At 44.4% G+C, this 22,613-nt stretch overlaps 1 protein-coding gene across 1 annotated transcript in view; it reads right to left on the bottom strand.

Moving 5' to 3' along the window:
- PACC1 (proton activated chloride channel 1) overlaps window positions 1-22,613 on the bottom strand; it is a 74,407-nt gene that overhangs the window by 34,056 nt on the left and 17,738 nt on the right. The window contains exons 2-4 of the mRNA XM_073628408.1: window positions 12,222-12,312; window positions 8,251-8,454; window positions 6,091-6,245 (exon numbers count right to left, since the gene is read on the bottom strand). Coding sequence (XP_073484509.1) covers window positions 6,091-6,245; window positions 8,251-8,454; window positions 12,222-12,312 — 450 coding nt within the window. The remainder of the gene's footprint in view (window positions 1-6,090; window positions 6,246-8,250; window positions 8,455-12,221; window positions 12,313-22,613) is intronic.

Raw genomic sequence — 22,613 nt, 5'->3', positions numbered from 1 at the left:
TCAGACTTTACAAAGAATGCAACAAGAAATGTATGGGTGCAATTAGGGCAGCTAAGATAGAACATGAAAGACACATAGCGGAGGAGAGCAAAAAAAAAATCCCAAGAAATTCTTTAAGTATATAAACAGTAAAAAAGGGAGGACAGACCATATTGGCCCCATAAAGAATGAGGACGGAAATCTGGTTACAAAGGATGGGGAGATTGCAAAGGTATTGAATTTATTCTTCTCCTCAGTCTTCACGAGGGAATCGGGGGGCTTCAGTAACCAAAACTGAAGTGATTATCCTCATGACACATCACAGGAAGCACCTCCATGGTTAACAGAGGACGGAATTAGAAATAAACTTGGAAAACAACAAAAAAAACTTAAGTCACCGGGACCAGATGGCTTTCACCCGAGGGTCCTTAGGGAACTCAGTCAAGTAATTGCCAGATCATTGTTCCTAATTTTTACTGACGATCTACTGACTAGAATGGTACCAGCTGATTAGAGAAAAGCCAATGTAGCTCCAATATTTAAAAAAGGGCCAAAATACATTCCTGGGAATTACAGACCAGTTAGCCTAACATCAAAAGTATGCAAGCTCTTGGGAGGGGATGATAAGGGACTATATACAAGATTTTAGTAAGGAAAACGGTATCATTAGCAGTAATCAGCATGGATTCATGAAGAATCGTTCTTGCCAAACCAATCTGTTAACATTTTATGAGGAGGTGAGCTGCCATCTAGATAAAGGAAGGCCCGTAGACGTGGTGCATCTGGATTTTGCAAAAGCATTTGACACAGTTCCCCATAAACGTTTACTGTACAAAGTAAGGTCTGTTGGCATGGACCATAGGGTGAGTACATGGATTAAAAACTGGCTACATGGGTGAGTTCAGAGGGTGGTGATAAATGGGGAGTACTCGGAATGGTCAGGGGTGGAAAGTGGAGTTCCCCAAGGTTCTGTGCTGGGACCAATCCTATTTAATTTGTTCATAAACGACCTGGAGGATGGGGTAAACAGCTCAATCTCTATTTGTGGACAATAATAAGCTAAGCAGGGCAATAACTTCTCCGCAGGATGTGGAAACCTTTCAAGAAGATCTGAACAAATTAATGGGGTTGGCAAATGAGGTTTAATGTGGAAAAATGTTAAATAATGCATTTGGGTAGCAAAAATATGAATGCAATCTACTCACTGGGGGGGAGAACCTCTGGGGGAATCAAGGATGGAAAAGGACCTGGGGGTCCTAGTGGATGACAGGCTCAGCAATGGCATGCAATGCCAAGCTGCTGCTAACAAAGCAAACAGAATATTGGCATGCATTAAAAAGGAGATTAACTCAAGAGATAAAACAATAATTCTCCCACTCTACAAGACTCTGGTCCGGCCGCACCTAGAGTATGCTGTCCAGTCCTGGGCACCAGTCCTCAGGAAGGATGAACTGGAAATGGAGCAAGTACAGAGAAGGGCAACAAAGCTAATAAAGGGTCTGGAGGATATTAGTTATGAAGAAAGGATGCGAGCACTGAACCTTTTCTCTCCGAAGAAGAGAGGCTTGAGAGGGGATATGATTTTAAATTACAAATCCCGTACTGGTGACCCCACAATAGGGATAAAACTTTTCAGTGGAAGGGAATTTAATAAGACACGTGGCCACTCATTAAGATTAGAAGAAAAAGAGGTTTAACCTTAAACTGCGGAGAGCAGTTGTCATCAACCCTGTCCTCAGAGCCCACTAACAGGCCAGGTTTGTAAGATGACTGAAATACATCACAGGTGATATCATTTGCTGCTCAGTGATTGCAGTATTCTAGTCTGCATCTCCCCAAGGTAATACATAAAACCTGGTCTGTTAGCGGGCACCGAGGACAGGGTTGATGACCACTGTCGTAGAGGATTCTTTAGGCTGGGTTCACACTGGTCCGACAAACGCTCCGACATTGGGAGCTCATGTCGCATGACGTGTGAAATTTAATGTTTCCCTATGGGAGCCGTCCTAACTGGTCCGACACCCCAAAGCACCTTGTCCCCATGTTGATGAGGACAAGGGCCTCTTCCCGACAACCCTGGCCGTTGGTTGTCGGGGTCTGCGGGCGGAGGGCTTATCGGAATCCAGGAGCCCCCTTTAATAAGGGGGCCCCCAGATCCCGGCCCCCCACCCTATGTGAATGAGTATGGGGTACATGGTACCCCTACCCATTCACTAGGGAAGTGTCAATAAAAAAAACCACAGTACACAAGTTTCAAAATTAATTTATTGGGCAGCTCCGGTATCTTCTTCCGACTTCTCCCGGTGTTCCGCCTCTTCTCCCGGGCCCCGCCGCTATCTTCTTCCAGCTCTATTGCCAGCGAGGGGCCCGGTCTGCTGCCGCTGTCTTCTCGCCGCTGTCTCGCCGCTTCTTCTCTTCATCTCTTCTTCCGATGTTGACACGACGCTCTCCCCGGCTGGAATGCTCTCTGTGCGCTCTGCTCTGACTTATATAGGCGGTGACCCCGCCCCCTTATGCCGTCACAGTCTCTGGGCATGCTGGGACTGTGACGGCATAAGGGGGCGTGGTCATCGGGTGATGACCACGCCCCCTAAAACGTCACAGTCCCAGCATGCCCAGAGACTGTGACGGCATAAGGGGGCGGGGTCACCGCCTATATAAGTCAGAGCAGAGCGCGCAGAGAGCATTCCAGTCGGGGAGAGCGTCGTGTCAACATCGGAAGAAGAGATGAAGAGAAGAAGCGGCGAGACAGCGGCGAGACAGCGGCGAGAAGACAGCGGCAGCAGACCGGGCCCCTCGCTGGCAATAGAGCTGGAAGAAGATAGCGGCGGGGCCCGGGAGAAGAGGCGGAACACCGGGAGAAGTCGGAAGAAGATACCGGAGCTGCCCAATAAATTAATTTTGAAACCTGTGTACTGTGGTTTTTTTTATTGACACTTCCCTAGGTGAATGGGTAGGGGTACCATGTACCCCATACTCATTCACCTAGGGTGGGGGGCCGGGATCTGGGGGTCCCCTTATTAAAGGGGGCTCCTGGATTCCGATAAGCCCTCCGCCCGCAGACCCCGACAACCAACGGCCAGGGTTGTCGGGAAGAGGCCCTTGTCCTCATCAACATGGGGACAAGGTGCTTTGGGGTGGGGGGCCGCAGCGCGCCCCCTCCCCCAAGGCACCAACCCCCCATGTTGAGGGCATGCGGCCTGGTACGGTTCAGGAGGGGGGGGGGCGCTCGCTCGTCCCCACCCCCATTCCTGTCCGGCCAGGCTGCGTGCTCGGATAAGGGTCTGGTATGGATTGGGGGGCACCCCCACGCCGTTTTTATCGGCGTAGGGGGTTCCCCTCAAGGTCCATACCAGACCCAAGGGCCTGGTATGCTCCTGGAGGGGGAACCCATGCCGGTTTTTTATTTAAAATTTGGCGCGGAGTTCCCCCTAAAGATTCATACCAAACACAGTGCCGGGCATTGGCGGGGATCCAAGTCGGATCCCCGTTCATTGAAAGTCGGACACATGCCGGCTTCATGTCACAGGGCAAAGTCGGATCCAAAGTAGGACGGCTGTCGTGTCGCACCAGTGTGAACCCAGCCTTACTGTAAGAGCGGCCAGGATGTGGAATTCCCTTCCACAGGCGGTGGTCTCAGCGGGGAGCATCGATAGTTTCAAGAAACTATTAGATAAGCACCTGAACGACCACAACATACAGGGATATACAGTGTAATACTGACATATAATCACACACACAGGTTGGACTTTATGGACTTGTGTCTTTTTTCAACCTCACCTACTATGTAACTATGCAACTATGCATGTAAGATGTCAGCAAGCCACACATGAAATCGCACTGACCGGCGGTATTCACACCACAATAGTGGTGTGAATATGGTTTACCTATCTGTGCGCGACTTACGTTTATTTTTACACCGTCCCTTTATTTTTTTAGATCACTTTTATTCCTATTACAAGGAATGTAAACATCCCCTGTTATAGAAAAAAGGATGACATGGAGAGATCTGAGGTCAAAAAGACCCAAAATCTCTCCTTTACCTTTAAAAGCAAAAGTAGGAAAAAAAAAACAAAAACATTTTTTCATCTTTTGCTTTAAAAAAAAAAAAAAATGATTTTCTTCCTGGACCGGAAGTGATGTCATGATGTTGCCCCCGTCCTCCAAGGCCATAGAGGCAATCAAAGAGTATCTACTCTTTGACTGCCTATGGGAGCAGCCGGCCGCACCGTCTGATCGTTTCTCGGGCAAGCTGGCAGGAAGGTAAGCCTAAAAAAAACAAGCGAGCGTCGGGAGTGGGCGTCCCCCCCCCCCCTCCTCCTGCCGCTTCGAAAAGCATTCCAGTGGCAAATGAGCTGCTCAGAACGGTTTCATAAGAAATCCAGCCGTCGGCTGAAAAAAATGATACTTGGATTATGGCTGATATCTTTGTTAATACAGTGATCAGTGCAAATACTATACACTGTCACTGTACTAATGACACTGCCTGGGAAGGAGTTAACATCTAGGGGCAATCAAAGGGTTGACTGTGTGCCTAACAAGTGTAATGTGTGCTGCTTTTACTAAGAGATGTATATTTTTTTACTCCCTGCTATCGCTGGTCTCCGTTGAGAGCCCTGTGTTGTTTTGTTGTTTAGCAACACAGGGCTATCTTCTGTCATTTGCTTAGTCGATCAGCAGTTCCTGGCCATAATATATTTTATATATATATATATATTAATAAATACAGTGAAGGAAAAAAGTATTTGATCCCTGCTGATTTTGTACATTTGCCTGCTGACAAAGAAATGATCAGTCTATAGCCCCAGACTGATGGATATTGACAGTTATTTTTTTTGTTTCTTCCATTTGTGAATAATCGCACCAACTTTTGTCACCCTCTAACCAAGCTGCTTGGCGATGGTCTTGTAGCCCATTCCAGCCTTGTGTAGGTCTACAATCTTGTCCCTGACATCTTTGGACAGCTCTTTGGTCTTGGCCATTGTGGAGAGATTGGAATCTGATGCATTGATTGCTTCTGTGGACAGGAGTCTTTTATTGACTCATTAAAATGCAAATCGATTTATAACTTTTTGAAATGCGTTTTTCTGGATATTTTTGTTGTTATTCTGTCTCTCACTGATAAAATAAACTGACCATTAAAATTATAGACTGATCGTTTCTTTGTCAGAGGGCAAACGTACAAAATCACTATCCAATGAGAAACCTTTTCTTGCCATCTGTCCCTCATTGTGGAAAATAACCTTCCCCAGAGACCCAAAGGGAAGTGATAGGAAATTGTGCTGAATTAACAGAATGCCTTCTTATGCCGCATACACACGATCTGGATTTTGGTCGGAAAAAGATAGGATGGCTTTTCCAATGGGATTGCGCTCAAGCTTGTCTTGCATTCACACGGTCACACAAAAGTTCTCTGGACGTTCGACCGTCAAAAACACGGTGACGTACAACACTATGACGAGCCGAGAAAATGAAGTTCAATGCTTCCGAGCATGCATCGAATTGTTTCTGGGCATGCGTGATTTTTTTGCGCATCCGAATTGCATACAGACAATCGCTTTTTTCGGATAGGAACTTTTTCCGAAAAATAGAGAACCTGCTCTCGATCGTTTGCTGGCTGGAATTCCGCCAGCAAAAGTCCAATGGAGCATACAATGGTCACATTTTCCGACCAAAAGCTCTCATCGGTCTTCTGCTGGCGGCATTTCCCAACGTGTGTATGGGGCATTAGGGGATGGTCAATAGAACAGGTGCCCACCAGTGGAATATCCCCCCCCATTACTGTTCCAGTTACAAATAATCATTTTGGATATTCTCTCAGCTGACATGGGTCACTAGGATGGAAAGCAAGAGTGAATCTCACCATTGGAGACTGGACAGCTATGAAAAACCTGACAGAGGTTCTAACCCAAGAACAAATCCAGTCCTTACATGTGGTGGCTGCATTCATTTTATTTTTTCCTTTTTTTTCCCCTGGTGATCCTGCCAGTAACACACTTCCTGTCCTAGGGGGACAATGCTCACTCACCAAACTGTATCTAAGGATACAGAGTCAGGCATTAAAACAAAGCTCCCTTGGATATGTACATAAGACACTGAATACTACTTTACCATGGTCTGATTGGTGAACGGATCAGTGTAGTTGATCTCCTTGGTCATACAGCTGTTCTCTCCAGGCTGGCCGGGATTTTTTAGTGGCGGGATGTGATCATACAGATGATGTTCACAGCTTAGTAGTTCAGCTTTACCCGGATACAGAGCAATGCCTGTTATAAACAAACAATTAAAAAGGTCTTATTTTAAAAAAACTTCATTAAAGGAAAGTTATAATTGTTTTGGGACAGTTTTAATTTATTGTGTTTCTTAATTTAAAATAGAATATATTCTTTCCTTTATCTGCTCTGGAGAAAAAGCTGTTTGTCCTTTGCAGACTAATTCTAAATGGGAGGTTCTGGTTCTTTATCATCAGTTGGCGCACTCTCAGTGTTGTAATGAGAAAAGCTGAAGGCTCTGCATCTTGTTAGGATGTATTTAACCCTTTGGGAGAATCTCACCAGAACAGAAATTCCTATTGCGGGGGATGCCAAAAATATGACTTGTATCTTAGTGCAGACTTCTAGGAAAATCAGCCAATGACACAGGCAGGGGGGTGTTCTGTACCACAACAATATTTCATAGTAGTCATGACTTGTAGATTACACTGGGCTGAGGACTCTCTTCCTGCCATGTGACAGTCCTGGGGGCCTAAACAGCCAATCATCACACAAGAAAAAAAAATAATACAATTTTTTCGTAGGAATCTGACAGTCATACATATATATATATATATATATATATATATATATATATATAAAATTTACACACTATATTACCAAAAGTTATAGGGACTTCTGCCTTTACACGCACATGAACTTTAATGGCATCCCAGTCTTAGCCCGTAGGTTTCAATATTGAGTTGGCCCACCCTTTGCAGCTATAACAGCTTCAACCCTTCTGGGAAGGCTGTCTACAAGGTTTAGGAGTGTGTCTATGGGAATGTTTGACCATTCTTCCGGAAGAGCATTTATGAGGTCAGGCACGGATGTTGGATGAGAAGGCCTGGCTCACAGTCTCCGCTCTAATTCATGCCAAAGATGTTCTATTGGGTTGAGGTCAGGACTCTGTGCAGGCCAGTCAAGTTCCTCCACCCCAAACTTGCTCATCTATGTCTTTATATCACTAGGATGAGCACTAAATCTGAACTTGAGAAGAAATCAAGGTCCTGTGTACAGCCCAGGACCTATGGATCCACCCCAGGCACAAAGGATGTATCCCTGCACTTTATAAAATGTAAAACGTCACTTTTACATGCTAGCCAGGAACATGTTTACCAACCTAACCATTTCACTATTGAGTATAATATATTTAGGTATAGGCAGATTAAAGCAGAACTACAAGTAAAACATTTAAGTAAGGGAGGGTTATAACCCCTGTTGGATTATTTTTTGCCATCGGTCCCCCATTGGGGAGTTTTCCCTTCACTTCCTGTCTCAAAGTCAATAGAGGAAGTGAGAGGAAATCCCTGCACATTAAGGGAATCCCCTTTCGGACCCCCAGGTCATCAGAACTATTGTCCCTATTGGAAGATTTCCCCTCTATTACTTTTCTGGGGACAATCCAAAATTTTGGATTTCTTTTTACTTTCACTTTCAATGATAATGGTAAACAGGACAAATAGAGAGGGAGAATCTCTCTAACGGCAGCACAGACAGCAATAAACACTGACAGGTGTTCTAATCCCTCTCCAATCTATCCAAAAACTAAAGAAAATGTTCTGGCTTTATACTTTAAAGCGGCAGTAAACCGCAAAAAAAAACTCCATAAAAATGGTCCCCTGCAGGATGACAGCATAATGTGCTAGTATGCATTGCATACTAGCAGATTATAAAAGACTTGCCTTGGAACTAAGCCCTCCAGAGGTGTGCTCTCACCATTGACAGGGCTTTCATCTTCACCTGGTCTTCCTTCCAGGTTTGTGGGCTTCAGCTGCTTGAATGGCCGAGCCACAATGACGTCGCTCCCGTGCATGCTTGCGTGCGTCACGGCCGTGGCATGGCTTTCTCAATGGATGGCACACCATTTATTGAGAGCGCAGTGTGCATGCGCCACTGACATCACTGGTTGCTATTATTGTAAATATCTCCTAAACGATGCATGTTTAGGCTTACCTGAAGGTACAAGTAAACAAGGTGGGCTTTTATACCACTTTAAGTCTAAAAAAGTCCCACTTACCAGGAGCCTCATATATATCGACTTCCTTATATGAGACAGACATGACTGGGTGCTTGAGCTTCTCCCGAAAGTCCGTTATGGTTTGGTAGACCAGAAACACGGCGACACCCATCAGCAGCAAATAGACAAAGATTAGCAGAACCGAGAAAAAATTCTTCAGACAAGTCCTGCTGAAACGTACCGGAGGGCTATTCCTGTCCAACTCTGAATGGGAATGAGAAACAGAGAGATCAGTGACACCCAACTCATGTGCCTCTAAATAATGTTCTACAGAAAGGTGAAAGGAAAGCAAAAGTGCAACACCAAAGGTTTAGGAGTTCAAAAGTACAGAAACAGAGATAAAAGCCAATGCATTTCAGAGGCTACAATGTTCCACCTTCATCAGGGCTTCAAGTGCTGGTTTAAATAGATTGATGTGTGCTTGTGTGAGACTATTTTAGATGTTGAAGCACACTTTTGGAGGAGAGGAGCAAAGCAGCTAATTATTCCTCAGTTAAATCACCCTTAAGTCCATTACAGCTCTTTAAGCCATAACGATGGAGGAAAATTGTAGCCCTCAAACCCATTGGCTTGTTATCTTGGGACCAGGGCCAGGAAAACGGGTTGGCCTGGAGGGGCAGCTGTCCTGGGCACAATGGTTTTCTGTAGGGATTGGGGCATCTTCCTTCTGTTGCAAGGATTACAGGAGAAATGACAGCAGCAGTGATTTTGACAAGCAAGTGACTGCTGGGCGTAGGATCCCCTAAGCTTGATCATCATGAATGGACGAAGGGCATCTCTGCCTTGGGCGCTAGAAGACCACGTCCTGGCACTGCTTTGGACTTCTGGATTCCCAACCCTTCATTTTAGCGCTCATTTTCCCTACACTTTCCTGGATTCAGTGAAGGTTCCCCTGAGACTCCTCTGTTTTAGATGTTGTACAATACAGTATGAACTTATTTTCACACTGAGAAATAAAAAGAAATTTAGATCCAGTGCCACCTTCAAAATATTGTTCATGAATGTAACAAGAAATCGCCACAAAAGTGTTTTTTTTTTACAGCAGTGTCCATAAAACAAGCCTTTATACAGCTGTCCTTTTCTGCCAATCACTTGACTTAAATTGGTTATAAACCCTTCTATATACCCAGTAAAGTGACTGGCCTCAGGTGATCCTCCTACATAAGTTGTATCTGTCTATCTGCAGCCTTCTCTTCTGTTCTGTTCAAAGTACTGAATTTTAAAGCTTAATTGAGAGTTCAGCAAAAAAGGGGGTGGAGAGCTGAAGTTACACTCTGTAGAGTTCAATGAGGAGAGCTCTGACATCTGATTGGAGGAAAGGGACACACCCCTTTCCACAGCACAAAGGAACAGAGCTGAGAATGTCAATCAGCTGGAGTTCCCTCCCCTGTCACCATTTTTCTCTTGGCGTCAGGAAAACTTGTTAGAAGTGACTCATGCAGATAGCAGAGGAACAAAGCAGCAGACAAAAGTGACACTTAGTGCGCTTAATTGAGACAAGTACACACTACAGAGGGATATGCTTTGTTCATATTTCTTGCCTGAGGTTTACAACCTATTCGATACCAGAGCCTTTTTTGTGTTTTTTGCACATGTTAAAAAAAATTATTGTAGGCCTGATGATTAGTTAAAACCTCCAAAACAGATGTGCTTTACAAATGTGCATTACTTTAAGATTCAAAAACAAGCATAATGCTGTACAAATGAATGACAAAAAGTTTAACATGAGAACAATAATCAAAAATCTTACTGAAACACAAAAATGCAGTAAGTTTTTGAATATTGTTCTCATATCAGTATTTTTTTGAAAAGAATAATACACCAAACATACACATCTCAACATCATGTAACAAGACTCCACTCCAATTGCAGAGTTCTCTCTTAACTAAAATGAAGTAAAACACTCCAGGCTCCACATTGCACTAAAGTGGTTCTAAAGGCACAAGGTTTTTTACCTTAATGCCTTCTATGCGTGAAGGTAAAATCCTTCTGGGTGCAGCCCCCACCCAACCCCCCCTTATACTTACCTGAGCCCCATCTCGAAAAAAAGAGAGAAAGAGAAAAGAAGAAGGAAATGCCGCTAGAGACTGTCTACTCATCAATAAACTCCTATGTTATAAAGAAACACATAATGATACACTAAACCATCAGGATTTTTTTGACCCTAATAAGAATATCCCTGCCTTATCTTCCTTCGTCCAATTAGATGAAATATATAATTTATTACTCCCTATCTTCAACTCCCACAGTGATGTTAGATATATCACACACAACACACAAAAAAAAACAAATAAAACTAGGTAAGGCTTAGCCCTGGTTCACACAGGGGCGGCACGACTTGCAGGTCGCCTCACCAAGGCGACCTGCACACGACTGCCACGGCGACTTGCAAAACGACTTCTGTATAGAAGTCTATGCAAGTCGCCCCCAAAGTAGTACAGGAACCTTTTTCTAAGCCGGAGCGACTTGCGTCGCTCCTATTAGAATGGTTCAGAACGGGAGGCGACTTGTCAGGCGGCTAGGTCGCCTGACAAGTCGCCCCTGTGTGAACCGGCACTTAAAATTGAACTCCAGCTTACCTTCAGCCCTGCCCAGTTGTACAGTCTCCTCTCCTGTACTGAAATTGCTGATTTTGCGGCAAACTGTGAGCTTCTCATATCAGATAAGTCCTACTTCATTCCCTGGCTGGAGAACATCCAATTTCTTCTAGTGCTATTCACCCCAGCCTTACTGCCCCAGGCCAATTGAGTTGGCTCAGCATGGCATGCAGGTGCTATCTAGGGTGGTCTGCATTATAATTCTGCTTGCCCAGCAATGCCCAGTCCACCAGGAATAAAAAATACCACATTATAGACACTAGATGGAGCTGATGATCACAGAAAAGTACTAGTTATTTTCTGGGATAAGGCTATACATAAAGTGCTACAGATCCTGTCCCCCTAAAGCATGTTATACAGCACAGTGCTTGCACTTTGTAATGTGGCCCCTTCTATCACCTAAAAAACCTGGCTGATCCTGCCTGGCTATACCCCCCCCCCCTATAAACTGACCATGATTTATCATGGCTGCTGAGCCCTGACACCGTAGTCAGTTTACGTTCCTCCGTCATCCGCAGTTCCCCTCTGTCCTTCTCTGTCCTCCTCTTGTAACATAACAATATGTGTCCCTGTGCCTGTGTTATATAAAAAATATGTCAATCTGTACTTATATCAGAGTGGTTCCTGGTGCTCACGTTACTCCTCGGCTTTCTCTCTCTCCTCTCTTTCCCTCCTCCCCAGTTGACATTGATGGGAGTGCTCGGCCCTGCCTGCTGGAGCTGTCAGCCAGGCAGAGGAGAGAGCCGAGGAGTCATGTGAGCACCGGGAGCCGCTTTAATATACGGTATAATCTGCATTTTTTTAAATATAACACAGGTACAAGGACACATATTGTTATGTTACAGAGGGAATGGGAGGTTTTTATAGTAGTGGCTTAACAATCACTTTAATGCACCTCTCAGGAAGCACAATAACTCCTCCTCTTCACCTTCGCCAGTGTGCTTGTGTTGTGTCAGTTTAGTCCTACCCGTTACGTTTTACGACTTCATCATGTACAGGGAGCGGGTACTGCATTGAAACCTCTTAAGCCTGGTACACACTAAGCCTGGGTTAAAGGAAAAAAAAAACCTGTCAGCAAAGCTGTTGTGTTCTGACAGGGGAACGCCCCCCACCACCACCGCCGCCAGAACACACCAATCAGCGCTGATCGGGAGTCGTTTTTTTTTTCCAGCATGCACGTCCGACAGAAGACGGACGCCTTCTGCCGAAGAGACCGACACACACAAGCCGAATGTCGGCCTTCTTTTTTTTTTTTCTAAACCGGCAAATGTCTCCAGACGTGTACGAGGCTTTACACTGTGATAATAAAATCTTATCTTCAAAACAGACTCTAATACATCATGGTTGTAATGTTTCTATCTAGATCATATTCACCTGGTACAGTAGTAGAGGTAAGGTCATCCTGGTCATCCTCTTCCTCCAGTATCTCTATATCCTCCTGAGGCTGCTCCGTCTCTTCATTCAACTGCAGAGGAAAAATTAGGTACAGCTTTACCTCTCAGCATCTAGAACTTTTCTGTGGAAGCATTCAAATTACTGCCTAGTTCAGGCTTTTTCAACCAGGGTGCCTTCTGGGTTCCTTAGAGGTGTCTTGGCAAAGTGCCTAGAACTTATCCAAACTGCCTAAAAATGGTGTACAAGCCAATGAGTGGATCATGTCTGCTTTTTTGTTACACAAAGGCATAGGTTTTCATTGTGCAGCATTACAGCCTTGAGCACCATGCATTGGTTGATAAGGAGGACTTTGGGTGCCTGCACAGCATCCCTCAATGGGCTGACCCATTGCGGGCTGACCCACAGGCAGTAGTCCCCCTTCTACTCTGCAGCGAGATATGTGGAGTAGACTCTTGCTCCTTACATGTTGAAGCACATGCCATCTCTTCCATGGCCTGGAGAGAACGTTGTCTGTAGTGATCTCTGCAAGCTGTGGACTCGCTGGCGGGTATCATGTTATCTGGACCTTGGCTTTACTTTTGGCCCAGATGGGGAAGGGTACCCAGAAACAAAACCTTTTAACATTAATGCGGCTTTGGTGATGCAAAACTTGGCATTTTGTTTCGAACACTTACTGCAATCCTATGTATGGATAAGCCCCTGAAAAAAAGAGGAATTGAAACGCGTTGGATGTTTGTTCCACTATATTCTCAAATTGCATGTATTTGCTACCTATAAATGCCATATTTATTTATTTATTTATTTTATTTATTTCAGGTACTTATATAGCGCCGTCAATTTACGCAGCGCTTTATATATACATTGTACATTCCCATTAGTCCCTACCCTCAAAGAGCTTACACTCTAAGGTCCCTAACTCACATTCATATATACTAGGGACAATTTGGACAGGATCCAATTAACCTACCAGCATGTCTTTGGAGTGTGGGAGGAAACCGGAGTACCCGGAGGAAACCCACGCAGGCACAGGGAGAACATGCAAACACCAGTTTAGTGTCGGGCAGGTAGTGTCGTGGTTGGGATTCGAACCAGCGACCCTTCTTACTGCTAGGCGAAAGTGCTAACCACTACACCACTGTGCTGCTCAATATGTTATTTCAATGATATACCTTTTTTTGACGCAAAATATATATAGATCTGACAATTTTAACGAATCATGTTTTACCTATTGTTCTAAATAAAATAAATGTTTTAAACCTCATCTTTAGTAGTCACCCTTAAAGTCCCAAGGGGACTTCCCTTGATGATTGACGTCCCTTGTGACAGCATGGGCTGTGACAGGTCCTCCTAATGGGGAGATCTGGAGTGTATTAGACTCCAAAAATCTCCTCTGGCCTCGTATGCAGAAGATCAGACAAAGAATGGTCCGATTGGCTGCTAACAGCCACTTAAACAAAGAGCCAAAACTGAAAGGGAGGAAACTTTTGTGGCTGTTCAGGGAGTGAGTAGACATTAGAGCCTCTTCTGCTTTACAGGGAATCGCCGGCTGCAAATTTTGATACAATTTTGGTATAACCACTTGAACCCAAGGACGTTCATGGATGTCCTGCAGTCAGTCAGGAAGTGATTGATAAGGAGGCTTTCCTATAACATGCTAAGGTGTCCTTGAAGTGTCTGATCAGAGTTGGTACAGCTCAAGTCAAACCTTACAGATCAGTGGATAAGGAAGTCAGCCAGGGAATTTTTCACCCTTGGCATGCAAATCACTGATATAGCTCAGTCCAACAAAATAACATACTTATGAAAGCCTTGAGTGTGCCAATTCCAGAACAAGAGGGCCTTCAGTTCCACAAATGATCGGACATGCCCTCACTGATCCTTCCCAGCACAAGAATGGACCACATACACTATATTGCCAAAATATTGGGATGCCTGCCTTTACACGCACATGAACTTTAATGGCATCCCAGTCTTAGTCCGTAGGGTGCAATATTGAGTTGGCCCACCCTTTGCAGCTATAACAGCTTCAACTCCTCTGGGAAGGCTGTCCACAAGGTGTAGGAGTGTGTTTATGGGAATGTTTGACTGCACAGTGGTGTAGTGGGTAGCACTCTCGCCTAGCAGTAAAAAAGGGTCGCTGGTTCGAATCCCAACCACTACACTACCTGCCTGGAGTTTGCATGTTCTCCCTGTGCCTGCGTGGGTTTCCTCCCACACTCCAAAGACAGGCTGGTAGGTTAATTGGCTTCTGTCTAAATTGGCCCTAATATAGGAATGTGAGTTAGGGATCTTAGATTGTAAGCTCCTCGAGGGTAGGGACCAATGTGAATGAACAATGTATATGTAAAGCGCTGAGTAAATTGACGGCGCTATATAAGTACCTGAAATAAATAAATAAATTCTTCTAGAAGCGCATTTGTGAGGTCAGGCACTGATATTGGAATAGAAGGCCCGGCTTGCAGTCTCCACTCTAATGCCCCGCACACATGGTCGGATTTTCCGACGGAAAATGTGTGATAGGACCTCGTTGTCGGAAATTCTGACCGTGTGTAGGCTCCATCACACATTTTCCATCGGATTTTCCGACACACAAAGATTGAGAGCAGGATATAAAATTTTCCGACAACAAAATCCTTTGTCGGAATTTCCGATCGTGTGTACACAAATCCGACGCACAAAGTGCCACGCATGCTCAGAATAAATAAAGAGATGAAAGCTATTGGCTACTGCCCCGTTTATAGTCCCAACGTACGTGTTTTACGTCACCGCGTTCAGAATGATCGGATTTTCGGACAACTTTGTGTGACCGTGTGTAGGCAAGACAAGTTTGAGCCAACATCCGTTGAAAAAAATCCTAGGATTTTGTTGTCGGAATGTCCGATCAATGTCCGACCGTGTGTACGGGGCATTATTCATACCATGTCATCCATGTCTTTATGAACCTTGCTTTGTGCACTGGTGTGCAGTCATGTTGGAACAACCATCCCCAAACTGTTCCAACAAGGCTGGGATCATGAAATGGTCCAAATGTCTTGGTATGCTGACACTTTAAGAGTTCCCTTCACTGGAACTAAGGGGCCAAGCCCAACCCCTGAAAAACAACCGCAACACCATAATATAAACCATAGGCCAGTCAAGTTCTTCCACCCCAAATTCGCTCATCCAAACTTTATTGCCAAAAGTATTGGGCCACCCCTCCAAATCATTTGGTGGAGGGGGGATTATGATGTAGGGTTGTTTTTCAGGGGCTGGGCTTAGCCCCTTAGTTCCATAGATGCACAAAAAAGGTCCATAAAGACATGGTTGAGCAAGTTTGGGGTGGAGGAACTTGACTGGCCCATACTGAGTCCTGACCTCAACCTGATAGAACACCTTTGGGATGAATGAGAGCGGAGACTGTGAGCCAGGCCTTCTCATCCAACATCAGTGCCTGACCTAACAAATGTGCTTCAGAAAGAATGATCAAACATTTCCATAGACACACTCCTAACCCTTGTGGACAGCCTTCCCAGAAGAGTTGAAGCTGTTATAGCTGCAAAGGGAGGGCCAACTCAATTTTGAACCCTACTGACTAAGACTGGGATGCAATTAAAGTTCAAGTGCGTGTAAAGGCAGGTGTCCCAATACTTTTGGAAATATAGTGTAGGTTGGCCTTTCCAGCCAATCACTATCGTTTTGTCCAATGTAGCAGGTGGCTGGTACCGTTATCAGCTCAGTGCATTTCTGTGGGCCTAAATTATTTTTTGTTTCAGGTACCTATATAGTGCCATCAATTTAGGCAGAGCATATACAGTGTACAGTGTATTGTACATTCACATCAGTCTCTGCCCTCAAGGAACTTCACAATGCATGACAACATACCAGCCCTATGTGGGATCTATTGCAGTAAGTGTTTACTAATGTGCATATCTGGAGAGAGGTTGTATATGAAAGATCCTTTTGTGGTTGGATAAGGTGCAAGTCATCTGATGTCTGTCAGAACATTTAGACAACACAGCTGTTTTAATTTAACAGATAACTAAACCCAACAAAAATATAATATATTGCAGTTTACCGGTCCTTGGATGTGGTGGTTGTAGTAGTTTTCTTTATTCAGGCTAAGAACATTTGAGCAAGTACAGAAAATACCTGTTGATCCTGCCAGAAATGCGGCGCCTTTGTCACTTTCTGTAATCTGAACTGGAAGTATTAAATTCCTTTGTAAACTACTAATTTTCCCATCCCCCATGTAACAGAAATGAACAAAGGCAGATGTGTTTAAAAGTCCAGGCTGGGTGACAACCATGTCCCCCTACACAGATACAGTGGAGTGAGTTAGTGAAGCCGCCCAAGGACAGGAAGTGTGTTCTTTGCAGGATTACCAGGGAAAATAAAGGTAATAAAAGACCAAAAAAAGAAAACAAACGCAGCCAACTCATCTAAGGACTGGTAGGCTACAGTATGTTACATTTTTACTTTTGAGGTTGGATGTAGTTTAACCACTTGCCGACCGGGCCATAGCCGAAGGATGGCTGTAGCGCTTTCGGCTTATTCTTGGAGGGCGTCCATGGACGTCCTCCCAGAATCTTGCTCCCACGCGCCCCTGGGAATATCCGTGACCGCCATGTCCGGAGGACCCGGCGCATCACGGATCACGGTAAATGGCCGCTGATAGCGGCCGTTTACCAGGTGATCGCTCCGTCAAATGACGGAGCAATCACTTGTAAACAAATCAGCGTCATGTCCGGTTCATCTTTCCCGTACCAATCGGTACAGTAGCGCTGTGGGCTGGATGTGTAGTGCCTACAACGCTAATCTGTGCCCATTCCAGCACTAATCCATCCATACCTATCCATGCTCAGCAATACTCCTCCATCCATCTATACTCAGCAATACACATCCATCTATCCATGCTCAGCAATACTCATGCATCCATCCATGCTCAGCCATCCATACTCAGCAATACTCATCCATCCATTCATACTCAGCAATACTTATCCATCCATCCATTAATGTTCAGCCACATCATCCATACTCAGCCATACCCACCTAGCCATACTCAGCCATCCCATCCACACTCAGCCATACCCAGCCATCCCATCCATACTCAGCCATACCCAGCCATCCACATTCATGGCTCAACCATGCTTAGCCACCCCCATCCACGGCTCATCCATGCCACAAAGTGTAATAGGTAATCAAATTAAATTTGAAATGTATGCCCCTAGAACGCCTGATGGTGCTCCCTGAATGTTGGGCCTCTGTATGTGGCCAGGCTATGTAAAAGTCTCAGACATGTGGTATTGCCATACTCAGGAGGAGTAGCAATGTGCAATTTTTGGTATGTACATGCTATGTGTTAGAAATATTGTATAAATGGACAACTTTGTGTAAAAAAAGAAAACGTGTTTTCATTTTCTTTCCACATATTCCAAAAACTTGTAGAAAAAAAATGACATGTTCAAAAGACTCAATATGCCACATAGATTATAGGTTGCGGTTTGGGGTTTTCTTTCCAAAATGGGGTCATTTTTTGGGCAATTCCATTGTCCTGGTGATCCAGGGCCTTCAAAAGTGTAAGAGGTAGTCAAGAAATTAGAGGTGTCATTTATGCTCTTAGAACGCCTGAAGAAGCTCCCTGCATGTTGGGCCTCTGTATGTGGTTACGCTGTGTAAAAGTCTCACACATGTGGTATCGCCATATACAGGAGGAGTAGAATGTATTTTGGGGTGTAATTTGTGGTATGCATATGCTGTGTATGAGAAATAACCTGATAGTATGACACTTTTTAAAAAAATAAATAAATAAATAAAAAAATAAAAAATTCTTGATTTTGCAAAGAATTGTGAGAAAAAATTACATTTTCAAAAAACTAACCATGCCTCTTTCTAAATACCTTGGAATGTCTACTTTCCAAAAAGGGGTCATTTGGGGGGGGGGGGGGGTATTTGTACTGTCCTGGCTTGTTAGGCTCGGTTCACACTGGGGCGACTTGTCAGGCGACCTAGTCGCCTGACAAGTCGCCTCCCGTTCTGTGCTATGGAACCGTTCTAATTGGAGCGACGCAAGTCGCTCCGACTTAGAAAAAGGTTCCTGTATTACTTTGGGGGCGACTTGGGGCGACTTGCATAGACTTCTATGCAGAAGTCGTCTCGCAAGTCGCCCCGCAGTCGTTTGCAGGTCGCCTCGCTGAGGCGACCTGCAAGTCGTGCCGCCCATGTGTGAACCGAGCCTTAGGGTCTCAAGAAATGAGCTAGGCCATCAGTACTTCAGGTGTGATCAATTTTCAGAGATTGGCATCATAGCTTGTGGACTCTATAAACTTTCACACAGACCAAATAATATACACTGATTTTGATTATTTTTACCAATGATATGTAGCAGTATAAAATTTGGCCAAAATTTATGAAGAAAAATTATTAATTTGCAAAATTTTATAACAGAAACAAAGAAAAATGTATTTATTTTTATAGAATTTTCGGTCTTTTTTCATTTATAGAGCAAAAAATAAAAAACCCAGCGGTGATTAAATGCCACCAAAATAAAGCTCTACTTTTGTGTGAAAAAAGGGACAAACATTTCATATGGGTACAGTGTTGCATGACTGAGTAATTGTCATTCAAAGTGTGAGAGCACTGAAAGCTGAAAATTGGTCTGGTTAGGAAGGGGGGTTTAAGTGGCCAGTGGTTAACAAGTAGCTGAGACCAATTAAGTCACGTCCTGTTTTATCTAACTGCAGCAGAATTTTTTTCTCAGCTTCTTTGATAATACCAATCCAGGTTTGGTGGCAAACTTTTTATCACAACTGGCAAAGGAAGGAAAGTACTGCTGGCATAAATAGATAAAAAGGACTCACTTGGTTCAATTCACAAAGGGCTCAACGTTGATGGACGTTGTTTTCCTGTCGCATCATGGCAGTATACATTTGATTGGACAGCCCTATCAGGTCCATGAGATCATTTGACTCAAGACGCAGAAAACAGCTCAGGTCACCGAAGAAGTCGTTCAACTCAAAGAAGCCGCTCAGATTGCAGACAATGTCGCTCTAGGTCACCCTCTCGACACCGTCACTCATACCACAGAAGGTCCTCTCCCCACCGAACATCTTTGACAAGCCATCGCTCCCGCCCGACCACAAATGCTTGCTGGGTCTGTGGCGCCATAGCTCTTCCAGACAAATTGGCCTGTCATTCGTGCTTCGATGAAGCTACTACAGAAAAAGAAGCGGATGCCAGAGAGGTGACTGACATCATTAGAGAATCTATAAAAGAATCAATTCAACACCTGAAGCAGATAAGCCTGCTCAGACTGCCTCAGCGGTTACACCCAGCACATCAAAAACAGCAGATAGCTCATCTGACACTGAAGAATTAGAGGCCTCAACAGGATTTGACTTTACCCTGATAGAGCCGTTTGTTAAGTCTGTCATTCCTATTCATTGATGAATTGGAGGAACTGATCAAAGATGAGTGGCAAAAGCCAGAGAAAAAAAAACAAACAGTCTCAACAGACTGACAAAACTTTACCCACTAAAAGAGCCTAACATAAATCCAGTGGTAGACGCATTATTAATGCGTTTGGCCAGGCATGTAACACTACTTCTCGAGGATGCAGTGACGTTCAGGGATGTGTTAGATTGGAAAATCGACCTTGATTTATAAAGAGCCTATGTGGCAGCAGGCGGAGCTTGTAGGCCTGCTATCGCTTTAGCAGCCATAGGAAGAGCCATCGCTAGCTGGACGTCTAATGTTGAAAAAACTGATCCTGGAGGGAGCAGAACAGGAGAGAGTGATCACAGCTCTTCAGCAACTCAGTCTCGCAGGGGACTTCGTGGCAGAGGCCTTGGTGGACACAATCAGGTCCTCCTCAAGGGCAATGCTGGCCTCTGTGATCGCCAGAAGAGCCCTATGGCTTAAACCCTGGACAGCTAATGCTGCTTCAAAAACTAACTGGTGTAAGATCTCGTACGACGGAACAAACCTTTTTGGAGAAAAGCTAGACACAGCCATATCCAAAGTTACCTGGGGAAAATCAGGCCTCATTCCCCCAGACAGGAGACCAATACAACAGAAACTGCCACAATTCAGGCGTAATCTCCCAGAAAGGTATAGAGAAGCCAGGTCACACAGACCCGGAAAGGAGTTTAGGAGAAATTGGAGGAATCCCCAGACCTCCTTCTTAAAATTCCATAAAACAAAATCCTCTTCCATAGGAGAACAGCAAAAGTCTTTTTGATGGTGCGTCCATCCAGCCTGCGGTGGTAGGAGCCAGGCTCAGGAAGTTCACGAAGGCTTGGGCGGAGAACATAAGAGATCCCTGGACGGTGGCCACCGTTCAGTTTGGTCACGGACGGATTGATATCCCAATCATATCAATATCAATATACACTAGATATAAGTTTCATCTTTTTTTGATGTTGATTATGTCCCTTTACATTTATGGATTGGAATCTATCAGATTGTCCCTTCCCTTTGTTTTAGGTGATATACACTATTCACCACAGCTGTCATCAGTGGCGTCACTTTGGGGGTGGGAGGACGCCCTTTGTGTCCCGTTTTTGGGCCGCATGCCTACACCATGTCCTTGGTGCTAGTGTTGGTTCACGTCTGTCCGTGTCCTGTCAGCGGGCCACTATGCCCACTGTTTCCTTTTAAAGTTGGATGCTTTCTAATGTGTGTTCAAAAAGCTACATGGTGAGAATATCATTTAAACACATTAAATATTTCTGACTGTTATGACCATATGTTGGTCTCATACCATGAATGTTTTTTAAGATGTTTTGCCTTTTTTTTGTAAATGTATAGATAACCACCCATCTCATCACCTGTCCCTGAAGAAGAGGTTCCAACCCAATTAAAACCTCGAAACGCGTCGGTCTCTCTGTATGTGCAGACCTCAGCCGCAATAGTCGGTGTGGTTCTCTGTGTTTATCATTGTACCTTTATATGCTATTGTTAACACCACTTGAAGTGTCAGCATCCTTATCTTTTTCTTCAAGTTTTTTCATGTCCTCTGTCATGATTTTAATTTTTTTGATAATAAAATTATATATGTGATTTTGGTATATTGTTTGAAGACTCTTGCCTTACAAAGTCCCATTCAGAGGAAAACAATGTTCTATTGTTCAGTTTGGTCACAGGTGGAAATTCAAAAACCGAATTCCCAAGGTTTTATGCAACCAGACTTCCAGCATCAAGAGAAAAGAGAATGCTCTTAGTCAAGTACATTCAGGACTTGCTTCAGAAACGGGCGATAGTAGAAGTTCCATTTCACCAGAGAGGGAAAGGATTCTACTCTCCACTATTTCTAGTGAAGAAAAAGACAGGAGACCTGCGCCCAATATTAGATCTAAAGAAACAACAAGAAAATCATGTTTGAGTCTTTCAACATGTAAAGTCTTCAAACAATTCTTTGCGCAATAAATCTGGAAGACTGGATGCTATCCGTAGATTTATCCGACGCATATCTTCACGTCCCCATGCACGCTACAGTCCAAAGATTCCTTCGATCCTCAGTAAAACATAAACACTTTCAATTCCAGAGTCTACCCTTCGGAATTTCCACTGCCCCCAGGACTTTCACAAAGGTCATGCTACCGGTGATAGCCCTCCTGATAGAGAGGGGTCTAAGAGTCCATCACTCCCTGGACGACATCCCCCTCCTATCAGACAGTCAGGAATCTCAAATTTTCTATCAGGAAACATTAATTGCCACACTACAAAGTTTTAGATGGTTGATAAATTGGGAAAAGAGCTTCAACCTACGCAGAAGATGATCTTCCTGGGAGCAGAACTAGACACCTAACTAAACAGAGTACAACTTCCCCAAGAGAAAATTCTCCTAATCCAGAAAATGAAGGATTACTGGCAGCAGTACCGATTCCAGCCAGAGCAAGCCTAAGCGCTCTAGGCTCAATGTCAGCAACCATACCAATCGTTCAGTGGGCCCAGTGGCACACAAGGACATTCCAGAATTCATTTCTGAGGCAGTGGAATGCAGTGTCGATGTCTCAACAAATCCTTATTTCCAATCAAATCAAAACAGTCCATATGGTGGTTGACCTACTGACATATAATCACACACATAGGTTGGACTTGATGGACTTGTGTCTTTTTTCAACCTCACCTACTATGTAACTATGTAACCTACATACACAACCTCAAGAGGTTCAGGAACATAGTTCCCCCTCCACAAGGTGGTCACTTCCGACGGCAGTATGGAGGGATGGGGAGCCCACTTTTGAGACCAGGCAGCCCAGGGTCTCTGGCAGTTCCAAACCCAGGAGATTGTTTCAAACATACTAGAATTGAGAGCTGCCTTTCAAGCCCTCTTAGCATTCTGTCCCCTCTTGAGAGGCAAAGGGGTGTTACTACGTATGGACAACAAAGTGG

This window comes from Aquarana catesbeiana, linkage group LG04, assembly GCF_042186555.1.
Source record: "Aquarana catesbeiana isolate 2022-GZ linkage group LG04, ASM4218655v1, whole genome shotgun sequence".
Taxonomy (NCBI): domain Eukaryota; kingdom Metazoa; phylum Chordata; class Amphibia; order Anura; family Ranidae; genus Aquarana; species Aquarana catesbeiana.
The sequence above is the reverse complement of the archived record's forward strand: the minus strand, read 5'-3'. Positions and strand labels throughout refer to the sequence as shown.